This window comes from Myotis daubentonii, chromosome 18 (genome assembly GCF_963259705.1).
Source record: "Myotis daubentonii chromosome 18, mMyoDau2.1, whole genome shotgun sequence".
In the NCBI taxonomy this organism is placed as follows: domain Eukaryota; kingdom Metazoa; phylum Chordata; class Mammalia; order Chiroptera; family Vespertilionidae; genus Myotis; species Myotis daubentonii.
In genome coordinates, this window is record NC_081857.1 from 16,624,871 (window position 1) to 16,646,916 (window position 22,046).

Here is a 22,046-nt window from a genome sequence, read left to right on the forward strand (position 1 = left end):
CGGGCCGGATCCGGCCCTCGGGCCGTAGTTTGCCCACGGCTGGATTAGAGCCATGTTTCTTGCAGAGCAGTATGGCATTAGAGGATTCGTAGAGATCCAAGAAATGATAAAAATCTAAGGCACTGCCTCATACAGTAGTCTCTGAGGTGTAAGTTTAATTCAAATTAATGCCTTTATGAAGGATTTTAATACTGAGTAATATCTTTTGTTGTCATTCCTTTCCTTATTTTTGTATTTTAATAAATTTTTGCTGAGAAGAAAAGGTAAGCTCCCCAGCGGGATTTGAGCATATTAATTGAGTGGATTAGTGAAAGGAGGCTTAGCTGGGTCCCATTTTCTTACCAAAGTCTGAAATGATGTCATGAATATGTTGTATGCGAGGGATTAATTTGATCAAAACAGAAAACCAAAAGCATGTCCTGATGAAAGATTTCATTCCAGGTGGACACTATGACTTTGAAGGAAACTGAGCTGCAGAGGGAAATACACGCGATGATGCAGAAAATGACGGGTTTGGAAGCAGAAGTCAGTGGGGAGAAAATCAGGCTCACTGAAGAATTAAATTTAATGTCGGAAGAAATAAAGAACAGCAAAGTAAGCGTCTCTGCGACAGATTGACAATTCAGTGTGCACGCCCTCCTTGTTTGTTTTTGTAAGACCTTCTGTAATGTACCAAACTTTTTTAGCTTTTGAGAAAAATAATCCCACGCATATGTCACGATCAGGCTTGCAGTCATCTCCACCAGCCAGCACTGTCATGAGCCCAGGAGTCACGAGAGGCCTCTGAACACGTGACCAGACCTGTCACGGAGCCCAAGTACTTTTTTTTTCATGGAAGGGGACTCTTGTACTGTATTAACTCACATCAGAAATAGATTTCACGCAGCTTTCAATCGGCCGCTTTCCTAGCCTGCTGCAGATCACAAGCCAAAATGTTGCTAGAGACAGATGCGCATACACTGATCTTGCTAAGAACTAACAAAATACCAGCAAGAAAGCTCAGTAAAATGTAAAGTTAGAGCAGTCTTTGGTGCTATTTTTCTTAAAAATGTTTTTTTATTGATTTCAGAGAGATAAAAGGAGAGGGAGGAGAGAGAGAGAAACATCAATGATAAGAGGGAATTATCAATTGCCTGCCTCCTGCATGCTCCCTACTGGGGACCTAGCTACCAACCTGGGCATGTGTCCTGGAATCGAGCTGTGACTTCCTGGTTCATGGGTCGTTGCTCAACCACTGAGCCACACCAATCGGTCGTGGATGCTATTTTAGAGCCAGGTTAATGTGGCAGATCTATAGCATCTGGGCTGCCACTCGTCACTGCTGTTCCCATAGCAGACACTGCTGATTCATGCTGCCTGCCTTCCTCCTGAGTTTAACTGAGTCCCAGGTAGCAGCCACTGTGCGTGCAGAGCTGGCCGATGTAGGGAAACCCATTTGCCACGCCCAGATGTCCATATGGTCCTCATGCAGCTTCATCCATAAGGAGTACTTAGGAAAGGATAGCAGAATGGAGTTGTGATTATGAACCTGAATAATCACAAAAAGTTGAAGTGACATTTGTAATAGCCTGTGTAAGAAAAAAGTTGAGGAAAGTTGTATTTTTCTTTAAAGTACTACATTCAAGCTAATGAAAATTTAAATCTTTTGGTGTTTAATCTCGGAAATTGACAAGGAATTTTCTGGCAGTGCTGTGTAGAAGGAGTTCCTAACTGATGATAAGTTTGAGTATCGCACCTGCTGAAATCTTTGGCACTGAACATCTTGGGGCTATCCCAAGAATATTGTTATTCATATTTCACTTATAGGTGTTTAACCTTAGGTGTATACAGATGAGAGTGTTGGCTTGCTATTGCTTCATTCACTCAATTTATTCTATAAATAACAAGCACTGGTAAGGTTAGGGGATAGAATGTCGAACCATTAGCTCTCCTGTGCTGCTTGTACTCATAGAGCTTGTGGTCTAGACACACAATAAAGCATTAAACAGGAAACATGAAATAATTATAAACTGTTAAGTGCTATAAATGAAAGAAATAAGATTCTTTATTGTCGAACCATTGGGATTGGGCTGTGGGGGTAGGCAACAACCTAATTGAGATCCGGTGGTCAGAGAATGTTGCCTGTAGGATGAGGAGTCAGATCTGCAAAGAACCAGCTAGAGCATGGAACCTTCTGGGTCTAGGGAGCAGTATGGTAAAGTCTTTGTGTTTTTCAGAAATTGAAGCCATTGTGGCTGAAATCAGATGGAAAATGATATGAGAAAAGATTAGGGAGGAAGGAAGGCCATGGTAAAGTGTTCGAATGAAGTCTGAAGTGACCAAATACACGAGGTTGGTGTTTAAAGGAAAGGTTTGGAGTGGATATATTCATTTGGCTAGTTCAGAATATAGGTCAGATTTCAGAATTATGGCCGTGGTAGGAAATACAGACCAAGCCCAGAGATCCCCCAGTGTGCAGTGTGATGTGCAGGTGGAAGAACAAGCCGGGAAACAGAGAAGCCATGGTGAGTCCAACCAGGGGCAGAGTCGTGTCCCAACAGCCAAGAGTGGAGGCTCTCAAGGCAGAAGGGTCAGAGCCTCAGATCCTACTTACAGGTCAGATAGATGAGGACTTAAGTGTGTTCCTTCGATTTACAACATGGAGGTGGACGATGCCATGAAAAGCTATTTCAGAAGGAGGTGGGATGAAACCAGGCTGGAGTGGGTTGAGTGAATAGGAGATGAGGCAGTGGACACAGTATGTATATAGACTCTATATACACTCGTATGTATATAGAGGCAGCTCTGTGGGATCAGGCACAGGGGAGGCAGGTGCCTCCAGGGCTGTGGTTCTGCCTGTCCTGCACAGAGGAGAGGGGCTAAAGAGTTAGGTCATTTGGAAGGAAATTCTTAAAGTGATAGAACATGGAATCTAAGCTGGCCAAGGAAGAAAACTGTAAGTCTGAAATGTGAAGGTCGTCGTGGTGGTGCTGTTGATGAGGTCAAGGAGTTACTGCAATGGAAACACTTAAATAAGCGAACCTGGTAGCCAGGAGGGTATAGTCTCAGAGTGGTTTAGTGGAAGTCAGGTTTCGGAGATTCTGTGGTCCCATTGGATGTGACCTAGGAGGTGGCTGGGCTAGAATGGGGAAATTGTTACTGCAGATGAAATTGCAATTTAAAGTGAATACACTGCTAAGGATTATAGCATTATTCTGTATAGGTTTTTGTCTTGCCTATAAACTGTTTCTTCCCCCTCAGTACTCAGTATTTCCTGAAGACGTATATCAAGGTTCTTAATTATTTTCCCATGCTTGCATAACTTTATTCATTAGGGTCAATTGAAGGAATTCATGCTAGAAAATAGTGAATTGAAAAGGAGCTTGGATTGCCTACAAAAAGACCAGATGGAAAAGCAAGAGAAAATGAGAGAAGAAATAGCTGGATACCAGCTACAGCTCCAGGAAGCTGAAAAGAAACACCAAACTTTGCTTCTGGATACAAACAAACAGGTGATCCGCGGAGTTTGGTTACTGGGGGAGCTGGAGAGTGTGTGTTGACCATGGAAGTGAAGCATTTTTTTGCAAGAAGGCCAAAGTTCTGCATCATTATTATGCTGTATGACCTTAGGAAGGGTGCCATCATATTTTCCTCACTACCTTCCCCTCCATTACCTGCACATGTCTCATTCATAACTGATTTTTAAAAAATACCTTTCCATCTCGGGGTAGAGTAGTAGGAGAGGCACAAAGACTATTGGTAATGGCCCTTGAAACAGCAGGTCTATTTTTAGTTCATTTTGCTTGCAATGTTTTTACCTGAGCCTTCTGGCTAAAGTAGCATTTTCTGCCCCAGCATGAAATGGAAATCCAGACCTATCGGGAGAAGTTGGCGTCTAAGGAAGCGTGTCTCAGCTCCCAAAAGGTGGAGATTGACCTCTTGAAGTCCAGTAAAGAGGAACTCAATAGCTCTTTGAAAGCGACCACCGAGCTTTTAGAGGAACTGAAGAGAACCAAGGTATGTTTACTCTTTTTTAAAAACACATATTTTTATTGATTACAGAGAGGAAGGGAGACATAGCTGAGAGAGAATCATTGATTGGCTGCGCCTCCTGCACACCCCACACTAGGGATTGAACCCACAACCCAGGCCTGAGCCATGACTGGGAATCAAACCATGACCCCCTGGTTCATAGGTTTACGCTCAACCACTGTGCCACACCAGCAGGGCAATATGTTCACTTTTCATTGCTTCATGACCTCCAATGGCTTATGCAGAATCACCATGGTTTTAATGGTATTGAATTATGAGGTTTCATTTTAATTTTTGTGGAAAAGGTTTTTGCTGTTATAAATAATATCACTCATGAATTCTCTGCTGAGTTATTTTTAAAAGTCAGTGGATGGCCTACAGTCTCATGGCTTATATGAACTTTATCCATTGCTCAGCAAACCCTCTCAAACTACTTCAAGACTTCTTGAGATGGAGGTGAAGGTTGTACCACTGACAGATTAGGGTGGGCCCCTAAGTAATAATTTGGTGGTAATTCCAAATTCTTGCTTGATGGGTCTCCAAGTTCATTGCTGTCATCAAACCCACTTTGGCAAAGGTGAGGCAGGGCATTTGGTCGGGCACAGGTAGGTGTACATTCTCCTCTTCCTCTCCACCCAGGGATCCTAAAACTGTTCTTCAGAGAAAAGGAAGTGAACCCTAGTCCCAGGGTTCTTAGACTGGAGGTGGCGCTTCAGGAATTCTACTTGTAAACGGAGGCTGTTTTGATTTCTACAGATAATTTTCACAAAATGAATACCATTCAGAATGTATAATAATGAACCTGGATAATAAATATTGTCCCATAAAAGTCTTTACTGAAAGATGATTTAAATTTTAAAGATTATGGTAACTAATTGTATATTGAATATATTAAAACAGAAAACTAGGTATTAACTTCTTAGGTTTATTGCTCATATACACTTATCAAGGTGAAGGGAATATACCAATAAAATACACACTCATGCCGAAACCGGTTTGGCTCAGTGGATAGAGCATCGGCCTGCGGACTGAAAGGTCCCAGGTTCGATTCCGGTCAAGGGCATGTACCTGGGTTGCGGGCATATCCCCAGTAGGAGATGTGCAGGAGGCAGCTGATCGATGTTTCTCTCTCATCGATGTTTCTAACTCTCTATCTCTCTCCCTTCCTCTCTGTAGAAAATCAATAAAATATATTAAAAAAAAAAATACACACTCATGCCTGGCTGGTGTAGCTCAGTGGTTGAGCATCGACCTATGAACCAGAAGGTCACGGTTTGATTCCAGGTCAGGGCACATGCCCGGTGGCAGGCTCAATCCCCAGTAGAGGGCATGTAGGAGGCAGCTGCTCATTGATTCTGTCATCATTGATGTTTCTATCTCTGTCTCCCTCTCCACTCTGAAATAAAAATATATGTATTTTAAAAATTATACATACTCATAAAATTTAGAATAATGTTAATGTTCAATGATGTTCTGTTACAAAATGAGATATGTTAGTTTTAATAATGGAAAGATGTAGCTTCAGGTCTACTTTTTTATTCACTTTCTGCCTTTTTAATCTTTAACAGTTTTACTGTGGGGAATGTCTGTGTACGTACCATGTACAAAATGGTACATTGTTGAGTCTATTCAGATCACATGTAATTTCGGTGAGGTACCAGTTGATAAGCATTGTTGAAATGGAATTAATCCATCTCCAATCCAATTATGGTTGGATTCAGAAATAGAAAATTTCACAAGTGCAGATGAACTGTAACATTGCTAATACAAGATCTCAAGGTGAAATACACAGAGAATTAAATTACTAGCAACATGATTATGGTGCTCAAGTTCTTTTATTTTAATAGTTTGGTTTGCCTTTATATATTCATGATCTCTTACCAGAAACTCTTAAAGCTAATTTGTTTTAGAATTATGCATTTTTTAGATGTTACATAATACAATGCACATGCCACATATTATATAATATGCTAGCAGGCTCTCTGGTAATATACCAATCCATATTTCTGTAGCAAAATGTGTGACTCTTCTCACAAGGTGGGATAAATAAAGATTAGAAATACTTTGCTATCCGGTCAAGTTTTGCCTCTAAATCATTTTCAGAGCTTTCTTTAGGATGTTGCAATTGTGGTGAAAGAGCTTGAACTTGCATTGCTGAGAAGTGCATGATGCCATAATTCTCCCACCATTCTATTCACTTTCTAGTTGAGCTACATACCAGATTTAAATTTGTATTGTGAGCCATAATGTTATTTAGCCTTCACTTGGTGTGACTAAGACAAATGCTGTCTTAGGTATTGACATTTTGCACCAGCAGGAGATTACAAATGGGAACATAATTCTCAGAATTTTTGACCCCTAAGAATATGTCCGTGGACTCTTATCCCTGCCCCGTGTTGGATAAACACAGGCAGGGTGAGCCACGTAAGAGAACATTATCTTAGCACCATGCTGTATGCTTGCTGATGCTAAGACGGGAAGTGACAAAACCAGCGTCCATTGGGGAGCCCTGGAAAACAGTAGAAAAGGTGAATTGTTTGATTCATCTTTAGATGTTTCAGTTTGAACATAATCTTAGATTTACAATACATGATTCTTAGTTATATCTCATGGTTATTTTTCTATGTGCTCACTAGAAGAAGTTGAAGGTTTTAAATTCAAGGTTTTGCCTTGTAGACGGACAATCTAAAATACGCCAGTCAGCTGAAGAAGGAAACGGAGCGTGCCCAGGGGAAAATCAAGCTGTTGATCAAATCCTGTAAGCAGCTGGAAGAGGAGAAGGAGCTGCTGCAGAAGGAGCTGTCTCGCCTGGAAGATGCCGCGCGGGGGAAACAGAACTCAGGTGGGGTCAGCTGGGCATGGCCAGGCCAGCGCTCGCTGGTGCGTGTGCGCCAGGCATGGTTTTAGCACTCCGTTTGGTACTGCCCGCTGATTCTCAGCAGATGTTTATTTCCAGTTTTTGAACATTGTGCTCGGCTTGGGGTCATTCATAGGATTCAGAATGAACCCTGCATTTTGAAATAGGATTGTCACATCTGCTGTTCCATGAAACGTACAAAAGACTGGCAGCACTTTTTGCTAGCGAGCCATTGCAGGAAGAGTTTTCATGTGATGATGCCCATCTAAGTAGCTCCTACGTCACAGGCAGATTGGCCTCTGAGCTGGTGCTGGTAACTTACAAACAGCTGGTTCTGGTAGTCCTGGGCCCATCCCCATGGCTCAGCCACGTGAGGGTGGGAGGTTTATTTTTGGGTGTGGAGATAAAATAAAAAAGAAAAGACAACTTTTTTCCACTTATGCCCGAGGGGAATGCTACTTGCCGTGTGGAAAGATGATGGCGAGCATTGTATGCAGGGTGGGTCTTCCCGCCGAGAAGAGTCCCAGAGCATATGGGGCTCCAAGGAGGTTTTCCAATGGCTTTCATGCCAGCTGTGGCAGCTACAAGTTGTCCAAGACTCCCACTTCATAGCCTCCCCCAAGCTTTTGTCCATCAGGTTCTCCTTTGCTTACAAATGGTTTTCAGAGCCTTTGGGGCCTGCCTTGTCACAGGTCCCCTTCTGCCTCCCAGAGCCGTCACAACTGGGACCTCATATTCTTTACCAGCTTAGGTTGTTCACTCACGTATGGTGGAAAGAATGGACAGGGATCATAAGGGATGCGCTGAATTAATCCATTTGCTCTCATATGAACAACTGCAAGAAAGTTTGATAGGCTGGAGGAAATACAAGCTTGAGATTTGGGTATGTCAGCTGTCCTAATAAGAATATTAACCTTGATGTGATCCCTCCCAAATGAGGGTTGTTTAAACTCTAAGAACATGTATAGATATATCTCCCCAACTTGTAAAAAAAATAAAAATAAAAAACACAAGCCCAAGGTTTTCTGCTTTATGATGTCCAGTGTCAACTAGAGGAATGGTGAAGTGACGCGGTACGATTTCTGACAGGTCCTGTCGTGGATGCTAATGTAGATGAATTAAAGACCGAGGTGAAAGAACTGAAAGAAACCCTTGAAGAGAAAAGCAAGGAGGCAGACGAGTATCTGGATAAGTACTGTGCGCTGCTTATAAGCTATGAGAAGTTGGAGAGAGCCAAAGAGATGCTAGAAACACAACAATCTCAACCTAATGTCCGAAGTTCTCCTTCGCCGAAGTCAGTTGTCCCGGGATCATCTCCAGTCCCTTCTGTCACCGAAAAGCAGAAGTCGTCCGGCCAAAGTAAAGGTTCAGGCAAAAGGCAAAGGAACAGTGGGATTTGGGAGGATGGGGGAGGAGCAGCCCCGTCCACCCCAGACTCGTTTCCTAAGAGAAGCCGGAAGGCGGTCCGCAGTGGCACTCACCCTGCCGGGGACGCAGAAGACACCGAGTTTGAGCTCGAGGGGCTTCCAGAAGTTGTAAAGAAAGGTACGGCATAGGTGTAGAACAAGATTATCTGTGTTCTTTTGAAAGTCCACAGGGCATTTCCCATGCAAAAGAGAAGCATTGAGTTTCAGGTTATTTTGCAATTGTACGAACAAAAGTCCAGAAGCGGTTGCCTACTTTTAAGGCATGTGTTTTCCTTTCTGTCAAATAGGACCAAATAGGACCTAGTCGCTCATGTCCCACTGCAGAAACGGCTGGTCCATTTGCGGAGTGACTGTTTGAAAGCTGTTTGGAATTTGACATTCCTGTGCGGGAAAGTCCCCAACTCTAGGACACCCTCCGAGCTTTCCTGTCTGTAGTCAAGGGCTGGCGGGCGGGCCTGCAGATGCTGCCCCCCTGGCTGGAGCCACGGACCACTTCTTTTTTTTTTTTTTGGTTACTCCTTACCCAAGGATATTTTTTCATTGCTTCTTTTTTTTTTTAGAGAGAGAGAGAGAGAAAGTGGAAGGGAAGGGGAGAGACACAGAGAGAGAAACATTGATGTGAGAGAGAGACATCGATTGTTTGACACACACACACACACACACACACACACACACACGGACTAGGGCCGGGGATCAAGCCTGCAACTGAGGTACGAACCCTTGACTCTTCAGTCCTCAGGCCGATGCTCTATCTACTGAGCCAAACCCCTTGGGCAAGGCTTTTTTTATTCTTAAGTTGTCCTCCAAGTGTGGCCCAGGGAACTGTTGTTACTGGTTCATGACCCACCCCCTCCCCAAAACAAACAAACGAAATCAAGAGTAAGAGTTTCAAATTTTCATAGCAGTTTGACATTGTCACAACATCCAAGCACATAATCATTTCTCTATTGATTCATTCTTAGTGTATTATACAATCTGCTATTCATTCCATAGCAGATTTAGAAATTACGCACCGCCCCCCCCCCCCCCCCCCCCCCATTATCAAAACTGATTCTTTGCCATAGATGGGTTGAGAAGCACTGTTCTAAGTAACTCTAGCCCTTAGGAAATCTAACTCCAAAAAAAGTGAGATATCACTTTCTTCTTATTGGTTTTTGTAGTTAAAGGGTTAAAAACAAACCAAACCAAATGTTGCTTTAGTTAGTTTAGTTTAGTCAGTACCATTCCATAGTGTGTGTGATAATCCTGTCCATTAGTGTCCTTGGGTTGACTTTCTCTTGTCATCACAAGTCCCATGGGGTCCTTCTGTGGAAGGAGGGGATGTCTGCAGAGTGGGATTGAAATCCCGCTTAGCAAGGTCAGATCTCTGCCCCTCCTGTCTTTACCTGAGGGGAGTCACCTGAAGTAGCTGTAGCATTTTACCCTCTTCCTCGCTACCCCTTTTAATCCAAATTTTACAGGAGGGCTTACCTGGTGTGTTCTTTCGATCTTAGAAAAACACAAGAATAGAGATCCTCATAGAAGAATATTTTCTGTTTTCCCCTTTTTCCATTGTGGTTTTTTATGTTTCTAATAAGAGAAAACCTGTTAGTTAGTTAGTTAGTTAGTTAGTTAGTTAGTTAGTTAGTTTTCAGTGTGACGACTCCCAGGGTAACTGAGAAGTTAATCTCTGTTCTCTGTGGCTAGGAAGCGTTTATCTGTTAAATGTGACCTAGTGCATATCTTTTCCATTATGGATAGAATTGGACCTAGCAGTGTTGACAGGCAGCTTTTTTGTCCTTAGGCTTTGCTGATATCCCAACGGGAAAGACAAGTCCCTATGTCCTGCGAAGAACAACCATGGCAACTAGGACCAGCCCCCGCCTTGCTGCCCAGAAGTCAACTCCGTCCCCATCCAATATCCACAAAGAGAACCAGGCCGAGGCCTCCAAACCAACAGCTGGTGGCAGCAGATCACAAAAGGTAAACGCCTGTGAACAAGTATCTGCCTTTTGAAATCTAGCAAATGACAGTGCCCCCCGGGCGAGGGTTTGACACTGCCCACTGAGCTCTTAAAATTCAGGGGTGAGGAGGAAAGGTCTGAAACTTCTTTTACTCGTTCAAGTCTGTATTAGAAAAAATGTGTCATTTTGTGCAAGGATTTCCCCTCCTCCATCAGTTACCCCCATTCCTTCCTCTCCCTCTCTCTCTCACATTTAGATTTAACTTTTGGGTGCTGGTAACAACAAAACACTGCAGAGAGCATACTGCGATAGGCCCTGGCCCTCCAGTGACCATAACAACAGCTTTTCCATAAAGCAACCAGTGCTCCAAAGAGTGAAGCTTCCGAGCTGGACCAAAGCTGTTACCTGTAAGATGACCCAGGAGTCAGGCTTAGGTCCTGACGGGGCCAAGGCTGGCTGGCAGCCGCTCCTTCCTCAGTGCACACGAATACCCATCCTGCTGGTCCCACATTTAGGGGATCAAGTGAAGTATTTGGCTCCTAAAGCAGAAAATTGTGACTAGGTAGTAAGTACCCCAGACTCCCATTGTGTTATGCCAGTCCACTTTATTGTAATTGCCTGCTTGAAAATCTGCCTTCTGAATTGCAAAGTGAGTTTTGTAAGCTTCTTTTTTTAAAAAAAATATGTTTTTATTGATTTCAGAGAGGAAGGGAGAAGGATAAAGAGATAGAAACATCAATGATGAGAGAGAATCATTGATGGGCTGCCTCCTGCATGCCCCCTACTGGGGATCGAGCCTGCAACCCGGGCCTGTGCCCTTGATCAAAATCGAACTCAGGGCCCTTCAGTCCGCAGGCCGAAGCTCTACCCGCTGAGCCAAACCAGCTAGGGCTGTGAGGTTATTGATTATGTTCATGCTTTCCCAGTGTCCCATGTCTAATGCAGCATCTCACATTCAACAGATGTGTGTTGAGTGGGTGGAGCTGTTGCTGTTGTCCTGAAGGGACTGCAGTAATAAATACAGGCTTTAAAGATGTGCTAGGAAATCATCTCATGAAATCACCACACAGGTCACTTTTCCCTCCTCTGATGAGGAAGTGATGGTACAGCAGTAGGCATGTGGAGTTCAGACTTATCTTGGAAAACAGGCTTTGCACACTAGGGGGCCTGCTTTCCACACTGCTGTTGAGTCTGCTGAGCGCAAAGTCGTAACCATGGTTTCCTGCAGCTCTGCAACCCGTGTGTTCGCTACAGGCGGCGGGAGGCACCAGCGGTTATGAATTGCTAAGCAATTTTGTGCACGTGTGCAAATGAATGGGGGAGTCCCTCTTGAGAGGAGGTTATAGGAGACTTCGTGATTAGATGCAAACTTCAAAACCCAGCCTGCTGAATTTTAATTTAATTCGGTATTTTCCGAGTCGCCTTATAAAATGCTTGCCTCATCTGTTAAGCATATTTCATTATTCAGCTTGAAAAATATAGAGCAAGGCATCATTTTCCTAAAGCGGCTGTTCAGAAACCCAGGATTACAAGCCTTCACCTGAAGTGACTGGCTTGAGTTTTGAGCAAGATGACTCCTCAGGTCATTTAGCAGGACCCTCCGTGACATCTGACAAGTTCAGAGGGGAAGGTGGCTGAAATGCAGATTAGGTGAGGGTCAGTCTCTGTTCCGTCTCTGGATGAGTAAACCCAGGCGCTCCTCATTTGCTGGGGACCAGGGACCCTGACGTGTGCGGACTTGATCTGAACCTGGGCTTGGTGGGTGCCGGTGGGTGGGCCACTGAATTGTGGAGGACGGTGAAGCGTCACCGCAGCATCGGTCAGTCACCACTTTAGTGGGACTTTGAGTTTTTTTTCCTTCTAATGAGGTCCCTTTTCACCGAGCCGTCCGCATCCTCGCCCTCTCCCCCTCGGGCTGCAGACATAGCTTGTAAGACAGTCAGGGTTTCTGTGCCCTTAGGAGTTTAAGTACTTGGTGAATTTGACCTCATCTCATTATTCACAATCTGAGGCCAACTGACCAACATGAGGATCAAAGCTATGGTTTAAAATGATCACGGACTAATTTCCTCAGCCCAGTATCAGAGAAATTGCACCTAGAGGTGGGGGAAGTCCAGGGATGGGCCTTGGCTATTGAACTGGGCTTAAGAAAGAATTTTATTAGCTCAGAAAAGGGAATCAATGTGATCTCTCTCTCTCTCTCTCTCTCTCTCTCTCTGTCTTCCATGATGGACCTAGAAATTTGAATCTTCTGCATCTGATGGGCTCAAGGGAAACGCCTGCCTTTTATATCACTTTCTACTTTTTAAAATAGTACCATAAAACTCTGTTTTTCGTTCAACTTTCCATGACGGTGATTTTCCACTGAGTCCTGGTCCTGGCCCTTCAGGGCTGCTGCTCCTTTTACGTGTCCTGCACATAATGTGAGGTCGGGGCGAGCTTTCCAGGGATTTGATCTGTTGGCCAGATTTGCTATGTTTTCTGTAATGAAAAGTATTTAGCTGCCTTTTAAAGCCACATACTTCCTATGGAAAGAATATAAATGGAGACATAATTTCCATTCTTCTTACTGCGGCAGAGGGAGGTCCCTGGTGGCCACCGACAGGAAGTGACTGTCGCTGAGCTGCTTCTCGGTCGGTGCTGGGCACGCGTGGCCCTTGTCAGGGCCTGTCCTCTTGTTTTTTTTAAAGATCTTCCTACCTGACTCTCCCACTCCTACCTTAACTTTGGTTAAGTGGAGTTTTTGTGCACGTCAGCTGTCTTGTTCCTCTTTCTCTTCGACAACCCCCACCGCCCCATCTTCTTTTGCTACTGTGTAACCCTCAAAAAGAGTCTTGACTCTGCTTCGCTTCTAAGTCTCATATTTTCCGAGATCCTTCTGGCTTTTAAAAAGGCCAGTCATCAGAACGAAGACTTACTATCACCAGACGTGATTATTAGATGGCTGCCCTTCGGCTCTAATCCAAATCCAATATGGAAGCCAAACAACGATGCAGGGAGCAGGAGAAAAGTGCCGTTACCTGAGGAATAGGTGGTGGGTCATTGAAATGTTGTAGATAAAGCTTATACCCTGTGGAGGTGGTATTTCTCATTTGGATTATACTCATTTGAATAACAGAAGTGGTTCAGTTAGGGTAAACGAAGCTGGTTTGGGTTCTCTGAGGGGATATATTGAATGTTTGCCAGGTAGTCAAGCATATTGTGGGCACAAGGGATACGGAGGTAACGAGGACATAGTCTTTGCCCTCAGAGAGCTGCCCTCTGGGCTGATGGTGTCACACTGGCCTTGGGAGCACGTCTCTGCCCATCAGAGGCATCAAGGACAGTTTGCAAGGTGACTCATCGGAGGTCACGTTTGACATCGTCCTAGCTGTTAGGTAGGGCCTGTTCTTAGGTAAGAAGAAATGGTAAAACTATGTATAACTCCTGGGGAAGAAGAATAGCCTTAAATCTGATGACAAGGGATTTTTCATGCTGTAGAAATATGAATGAAACTCTAACAAAGGTGCTTGTGTTGCAGGTCAAGGTTGCTCAGCAGAGCCCAGCGGATTCAGGCAGCATCTTCCGAGAACCCCCCTCGAGACCTCTCTCGGTCAGTAACCTTCCTGAGAGACGTTCGGCTGGCAGCCCCAGGGAGGGCCTGAGGTCCAAGCGAGGCCAGCCTGCCCCCAGTCCAGAAGCTGGTGCCAAGCCCAACGAGAACTGTCGTGTCCAGTAGAAGAGACTTGTGTGTTAGGACCCTGGCAGGTGGCCGACAGGGGCTTGTCTGTGGTCAGGGACACGTTGTCAGTGGGAAGAAAACAGTTCCTTGTCCATCTCACTACATTGAACTCTTTGGATCCCCCGTTAGAAGTATTAGAAAAGTTTGGAAGCCCCGATCACCTTCCTCATAACACTCCTCTTCAGAGCTGGAAATTGTAGTGTAGAAGGGAGGCTTTTTGTAATGTTGCATTGAGTGTCAAGCGCTATATCATATAACTTCTGTTTGTGTGTGGATTTCATACAAAAAAAATGCGAAACATTTTTCCAATGAACAGCTCCCAGGAAAATGGAAACTTGCCTTACGCTGTTTCCTATGTTTAGTGTTGGGCATGAGATAGTTTCAGATGGAGAATTCCTTTGAGCTGAGTAAAATGAAGGAAAACCATGTTACATGTTCCTAAGGAAAACATGCTCACATATACACATATAGCTGTGTCCATCCTTCTCTTCCAATGTGTTTTCTAAACCTTTGCTTCTACAACATGTACATATTTGTGTGTGGTGGCGGTGGGAGCTGTATGTTTATTTCCAAGTGGCCTGGTTGCAGGCTCCTCAAAGATGTAATATTTCAAATTTTCTGTCATTGTGATGTTTTTTTGTTTTTTTAAGACCGGTTTGATGTACATTCTCACAAACAGTGGTGTTATATTAAAATAAGGCTTTTTTTTTCTTTCTAATAAAAAAAATCACCTTTGTTTCTATCAAAATGATTCCTAAATATAAATGCATTATGAATATTGTGACCACTTCTTGCCAACTTCAAAAACCTCTTACAAAAGTGAAACCAGTCCAGCAAGTATACTCAGTTATAGTAAAAGGTGATTCGGAATATAGGCCATGAAGATTATATGGGAATGTACTGTGTCCAGCCAGTATCTACCATATTGTATGTCCCCATTAAATCATATCAGGATATGAGTATGTGGTATTTTCCAGCTCATTTTGATGACAGGTTTATTTAAAAAATATATTTTTATTGATTTTAGAGAGGAAGGGAGATAGAGAGAAACATCAGTGATGAGAGAGAATTATTGATCGGCTGCCTCCTGCACACCCCACGCTGGGGACTAAGCCCTGACCATGAATTGAACTATGACCTGGTTCATAGGTCGATGCTCAACCACTGAGCCACGCCAGCTGGGCTGATGACAGGGTTTTGAAAATATGCAGGCATTATGAGCCATACCAAATCTAAAAACTTTGGACCAAGACCTTGTGTCCTTGAATCAGGGTAAAAAATTTTCCAGGACATGAGTTAGTAAAAGATCATTTGCTCTTGGCTTTCGGTTCAGATTGATGTATAAACCTTGACCAGTGTTCATTTGTATTTTAACCTCGTCCTTTGCAAGGTGGCCTCTGTTGGATAATGCTGCTGTGATACTAAACTGCTTGGTATTCATGTACTGAAAGCTGATACCCTGACTTTCCTCCCATTTCTCCAATTGCTCGAGGTTGTGGTCCGGTGCAGTGTCCGTATCACAAATCATCCCGAGGCTGCCATGTGCTCAAGGGCATGGCCCCGAGCAGACCTCGCTGGGGCCAGCCCATCAGCTTTGTTGGCTGTCCTCAGTGACTGGAAGATTCCACTCAGAAGGGCTGGATGAGTCGTCCTGTGGGTCCTTGAAAGCCTCTTCACCTTTTCCTGGGTGGGTCGGGGCTGTGGCTCCTTCCTTGTTACAGGGAATACTGAGCGTGCCGGCCATTTTCATGTTCATAACCCTATGAAGGGACAGCCAGGACATTGTTCTTTCCATTGGCCTAACAGCACTCGTAGACTAGGAGCTGAGCTGCATGTAATATGAAAAGTAAGGCCTGGCCAGTGTGGCTCAGTGGTTAAGCTTTGCTCTATGAACCAGGAGGTCAGGGTTCAATTCCTGGTCAGGAGAACATGCTCGGGTTGCGGGTTCATTCCCCAGTGGGGGTGTGCAGGAGGCAGCCGATCAATGATTCTCATCATTGATGTTTCTCTCCCTCTATGAAATAAAAAAAAAAATAGTGTGTTTTTTTAAAAAAAAGAAAAGTATGCTACAGTCCCAGCTTTGAAATACCTCATAAACAGTCGATTCACAGGTAAGATCCCAGCTGACAAATCTATGAGGAAATAGACCAAGCCCAGAAGTCTAGGAATTGAATTCTCATTTGCACTATATGGGGGTTGGCTGAGATGATTCTTTCGTCTTGAATATTCTGTAGGCACTGAGATGGCTGTGTTTTAGGGAATTATCAAGAGTCCAAAGGGAGCGCATCTTCAAGGAGAAGGGAGTAAAACCCCACATTTTAACGTAGCCTGATTTCCTAAGAGTCACCCCTCCACCCCTGCACACACGCAAACCTTTGAGACTTATTTGTGGTTTTTCTCATTTGACGCCAATCTATTTTGTTGGAACCACAGTATCATTTTCACGCATTTGTTTGGACCTGGAAGGATGTCAGGGCACATCTTCCCAGGGCCCCCTCACTCTAGGAGGGGAGATGTATTCCACTTCCCAACAGTTTGAATCCACAAAGATGCCTAACTGCCCTTAGCATGACTCAGGCCATTGATCTCCAGGTCTTCCAGAGTCATCCAGACTGTGTCTGTACATCTTGAAAGTAATTTAAATGAGAGATAAACTATGGTCAATTATTTTTTAAATATATTTTTATTGATTTCAGAGAGGATGGGAGAGGGAGAATAGAAACATCAATGATGAGAGAATCATTGATGAGCTGCCTCCTGCACGCCCCTACTAGGAATTGAGCCCACAACTCAGGTATGTGCCCTGATCGGGAACCGAACCATGACTTCCTGATTCATAGATCACCATTCAACCACTGAGCCATGCCAGTCGGGCCTATGGTCAATTATTTTAAGTCAGAAGTTGTACTAATCATTGGTTGGCTTCTATTTTATATTTCTCTTCTGTGGCTGAGAAAGGGGGTAAATGATTTCTTGGAGGACACCAAGTACTGGAGCAGGTAATTGAGGATCGTTAAACTCTGCTCTCCCTCCCACTTCTATTCCCGTTTTAGAATAGAGGATGGAGCGCTGCTGGGTCCACTGACAGAGAGAACAGAACTTGGAGTACATCAGGGCACCCAGGCTGTTCTCATTAGAAAAGCATGAGGGCCTCAGGCTAGCATCCTATCTCCTGGAAGAGCCAGGTATCTAATGCCACCACTCACCTGAGCTATGGCTCAACTCAAAACACTGCAGAGTTACAGAATTTTCTAAAGTGGTTTCACATGTTGCTCAAACCGTTCACCTTTGCATCTAATGGAGACATTAGGCTATCCATTGTATAGGCTGGGATGAGGTAAGAAACACAGAACTGACTCATATGTCTGGGGACACGGTGTTAATTATAATGTGTCTCAGAACAATATTGCAAAATGGAGATTATCTTCATTGGATAAAAGCTGGAATAGGATCAGAGTTACAGTACAGATATTCAGGTGACAGAAGAATTTCTACTTTTCTCTGTGCAGTGCAGACCTCAAGTCTAGGGCGATGGCATCTGACTGTTCCCTTATATTACAATTTTAAACATAAAATTATAACTACTAATTTAATGCATAAGCATTATTTACTTTAAATAAATCCTTTTAAAAAGTGTTTTAGAAAACCTTGCAAAATCAAAAAGATTTGTAAGGCTTTGGATATGAAAGTTTAGTATAAAAGTAGACATTTAATATATATGTGTATGTATATGTATATATGTGTTTATATGTGTGTGTGTGTGTGTGTATTTCAGAAAGAAAGGGAAAGGGAGAGAGAGATAGAAACATCCATGATGAGAAAGAATCATTGATCAGCTGCCTCCTGAACGCCCCTTACTGGGCATTGAGCCTGCAACGAAGACATGTGCCCTGACCAGGAATCAAACTGTGACCTCCTGGTTCATAGATCGATGCTCACCCATTGAACCACACCAGCTGGGCTGATATTGAATAATCTTGTGAAATGGGTCCTAGTTTAGCACTCAAGAAGAGACCCAAAGACGTTATTAAGTTTGTGGCTCTAGTCTTCATCCCCAGTCCACAGCTCCTCAAATGTTACCACTAAACTCCCAGGGGAGAGAAAATGGATCCAGAGCCCAGGAAGCCAGACAGCAATTTGACAAGTTCTTTTAGAATCCCATTCTGAACCCAGTGGGAAAGTTTTCCTTCTTTTTGGGCCTTGGACAACTCCACACCTAAGGAAAATGTAGTTTATTTAACTTCATTTAACCCTTTGTTATTTAACTTCATTTAACCCTTTGACATAGTGTTTGGGCTTCCAGCTGGAGTTCCTCTGTTGTAACAGTAGGAAATTTCCCTTCTTTTGCTCTTCCCCAATGCCCCTTTACAAGCAGGTTGGAAAATAGCAGCTTTCTATAGACGTTTTAGCGAAACACTGGGATATTCCTGAGTTTTAAACGTGAACAGATCTTACGAATGAAATTGCAGCTGTGTTATCTAACAGCACTTGCCGGCTGGGAGCCCACCCCTCCTGCTGGATGTTGAGCAGTCCCTACGAAGGTGTTACTTTTCCTGGATACCACCTGCTGGTTGCTTGAACAGTCCCCTTGGACTGAGGCCGGCAGTGGGTCCTGAGGTGCCCTCAGTTAGTGCCGGGAGCCGGTCCATGCTTGCTGTTTCAAGGGACCTGGCATATATGGCATACTTTTCTTAATATGTTTGCTCACCTTCTTGGCGCTGTGTTTTAACCAAAGTCACCTCTCCGAGAAAGGTTGAATCCCCAGGTAGGGATTTTCCCCTGAAGTTAGGGAGGGAATAAAACCCCTCAACTAAGTGCCAGGCGGGTAATTAATCCCTTTAACTACGAACAATCATGCTTAAACTACATAATCTTTTCTCCCTGGAATGGAGATAAGAAACGCCCTAACCTTTGTAATAGAGATTGATAGGATTGAATCAACTGGTATAAATACAGTTGTAACAAGACAGAAAGTCTCAGAACTCAGGAGACAGAATTCAGAAGACAGAACCTACACGGAGCCTAGAGACAGAAGAACTTCGCTGGCGAGAGCATGCCAGAGGATCCTGGACCGGGACTGGCCTCCGAGCCTAGAGACAGAGCCTAGCGGGAGAACATGGCAAGGGATCCTGGACTGAACCTGACTACAGAGATTGGCAGGAGAACCTGACTGGAACCTGGACACTGAACCTGACTGGAGAGCCTGGACAGAACCTGGCTGGAGAACCTAGCGAGGGAACATGGCTACAGAACCTCGCTGGAGATCCGAAGCAGAACCTCTCTGGAGATCCGGGCTGGAGATCCTGGCTAGGCTGCTGATCAACTGAACGCTGTCTCCGTGACATTCCTTCTTCGCCGACTCCGTCCACACCTTTGGGGACCCCTGGACCCGCTGGGGTTTGGACCCCGGCAAGTTAGCCCACAATGCTTGGTCTCCTCTGTGCTATTTAGGGCAGCCTATCTCGCATGCCTACACGGTGGGCTGCGGGCACTTCCCTTCGAAGCACAGACACAAGCACAGACACGTGGGGAGGGAAAGAAGTGCCCTGCTGTGATTTGTACTCAGGTGTTTCCTTCTGAAACAGCCACATTCGGAGCAGATAAGTGAGCTGCCTCGGTACATTCAGAAGTGGGCATTCACCTAGGAGACGATCGGGCTTCTTCCATGTGGGTAGACCAGATGATTACAGACTTGCTTTTAACATATTTGAATGGAAGAATAAATGGAGGAGACCCATCATTCCTAGAACTTAAAACAAGTTCTTACTGAGAAGATTTACTGCACACTCCACTTACCAATCTGTTGTTTTGAAAACCAGAAGCCCAAATTAGCATCCTAAGCCTTGTCCAACATGTATAACAAAATTAGATTTTTTTTTTTTCCTCCCTGGAGGTTGTCATAAACTCATTCAAGGAGAGAATATGTTGCTCTTAAGAGTCACACTGATTTCCCAAATGTGGCATAGACTGTAGTCAATAAAGACTTACTTTTTAACCAAATTCACTCAATTTTTTTGTTTTGTTAATCCTCACCGGAGGATATTTTCCCCATTGATTTTTAGAGAAAGTGGATGGGGGGAGAGAGAGAAACATCAATGTAAGAGAGACACAATTGGTTGCCTCCTGCATGTTCTAGGGATGGAACCTGCACTGCAATCCACATACATGTCCTTGACCGGGAATTGAACCTCCAACCCTTTGATATGTGGGCCAGTGCTCTAACTGCTGAGCAACACTGCCAGGGTCCAAATTCACTCAATTTTTAAAAATTATTATCCACAGACAGAACATTTTGGTTGCTGTGGTAGAGATGATTGTCTACCCAACTGTCACTCCTACTTTCTTTCTTGCCATTATAATCCATTTTTGTCCAGGCAGCTTTTGCTCAAGAAACATGGCCCTATCACCAGGGAAGGCATATACTTAGCATAAGCCAGTTGTGGTCACACCATTCTCTGGTTATGATGACCACCTGCAGTAGCCAATGCTGAGACTAGAGAGAAAGCATTTCCAAAATACAGGGTGTCCGATCAGAAAGATGGGTGTTTGTTAAGCCTCTGAACCAACCATGGACTTCTTGTCTTATCAAAAAATACACCATTATTTTTTTTAAAGCAACTTTCATTTGGAAATTCTGTTACTTCACCCACAACCTTCTTGATTCAATTGCAGAGTCTGTTCTCTGCTTTTTTGTTGTTGTTAGTTGACAACTACACTCTGTACACTTCCTTTGAGTTTGACCTGCTATCTGAGTAAGAGAGCCCTTTGAAACCCATTTGCTTAATAATCTTTCTCTGTCGTGAAAAGCCATTCTGCTTAAATGGGTACAGGGCACAGTCTGAAACCCAAGTTACACAAGGGGAGACATGAAGAAAGTATGTAATTTTCTAATGACTCCTGATGCACTCCCTAAGGTCAGTCATTATTCTGCCTATTGTGATTTTCTAAACATCAGGTAATTTAAATTATAATAGCTACCAGTCCAAAATCAAATGGCTTTTAGAGCATCCACCTTTTCTATTATAACAATACAGTTTGATGACCTAGGTTTTCTTTATCACTTTGAAGATGAAGAAATGGAGATCCTGAATAAGGAATCATTTTCTCTGCATCCCCCACTATACCCTAAAACCTAGTCACCCACACATCGCTTTACATTTCCGTCGCTTCTCTTTTTCACATCCGCTCTCTCCAAATAGCACTTACCCTAAAATTCTTTGTAAGCTTGGGAGTCCCTAACACAGTGCCCTGCGTGGAGAAAGCTTCAGTAAATAGTTATTAATCAATCTATAGTTGAATGATTAAAAAAGCAGAACTATAATTGCTCATAGATTTCTTTTTCCAGTTGGAAAAATCAAGAATGCAATTGTGGTCCTAGATTGTTATAAAAAGAAGAAAACTCTCGAGTTAAATAAGTGTTATTTCTAAGGCTGCCATAGCCATGATCACCTCGCCAAACATTTTTTCACTCTACTTCAGACTAAACATCAAGTCTGTCCAGGTTAAGGGTCTATAGTGCCTTAACCCACCATTCCTATTCCTGCTTCCAAACTACTTCTCATCATTCCTTGGGGTCAGTCCTGACCCCTAGTTCTACTGAATCCTCCAGGGCCCAGGTAAGCCTGCCTTTTCTGTGCAGTCTTCCCTGACCATACTCCCTGGCCCTCACCTCCTCCTGGGAGTGCCAGCCTCTCTGGTTGGCACTCATTCACAGCAATGGAACATATGCTGTGCTCTTATGTATATTCCTGTTTCCTCATCTGAATTTGAGGATTCCCTGGGGACAGTAGAGTGTTTTATGCCTTTTTAAAAAAAGTCTTTATTATTGAAAGCTTTACACCCTCCCCCCCACCCTGCCACCCTCCCCATTGACCCTAAGCAAAAGAAGCCTACCCTATGCCTTTTTATTCTCCTAGCCCAGTGGTTGGCAAACTCATTAGTCAACAGAGCCAAATATCAACAGTACAACGGTTGAAATTTCTTTTGAAGAGGACATTCAGAAAGCCAAGAGACATATGAAAACATGCTCAAAGTCACTAATCATCCGAGAGATACAAATCAAAACAACAATGAGGTACCATCTCACA

General features: G+C 43.8%; 1 protein-coding gene across 3 annotated transcripts in view; it reads left to right on the plus strand.

Annotated features, from left to right (window-relative positions):
• The window catches only part of CENPF (centromere protein F), a 50,924-nt gene extending 36,195 nt beyond the window's left edge, over window positions 1-14,729 (plus strand). For all 3 annotated transcript variants that reach the window (XM_059674598.1, XM_059674599.1, XM_059674600.1), the window contains 7 exons: window positions 442-594; window positions 3,315-3,491; window positions 3,835-3,996; window positions 6,688-6,853; window positions 7,958-8,413; window positions 10,079-10,257; window positions 13,759-14,729. In XM_059674598.1, the coding sequence (XP_059530581.1) occupies window positions 442-594; window positions 3,315-3,491; window positions 3,835-3,996; window positions 6,688-6,853; window positions 7,958-8,413; window positions 10,079-10,257; window positions 13,759-13,956 (1,491 nt within the window). In that variant the 3' untranslated portion in view covers window positions 13,957-14,729. The remainder of the gene's footprint in view (window positions 1-441; window positions 595-3,314; window positions 3,492-3,834; window positions 3,997-6,687; window positions 6,854-7,957; window positions 8,414-10,078; window positions 10,258-13,758) is intronic.
• The last annotated feature ends 7,317 nt before the right edge of the window (window positions 14,730-22,046 follow it).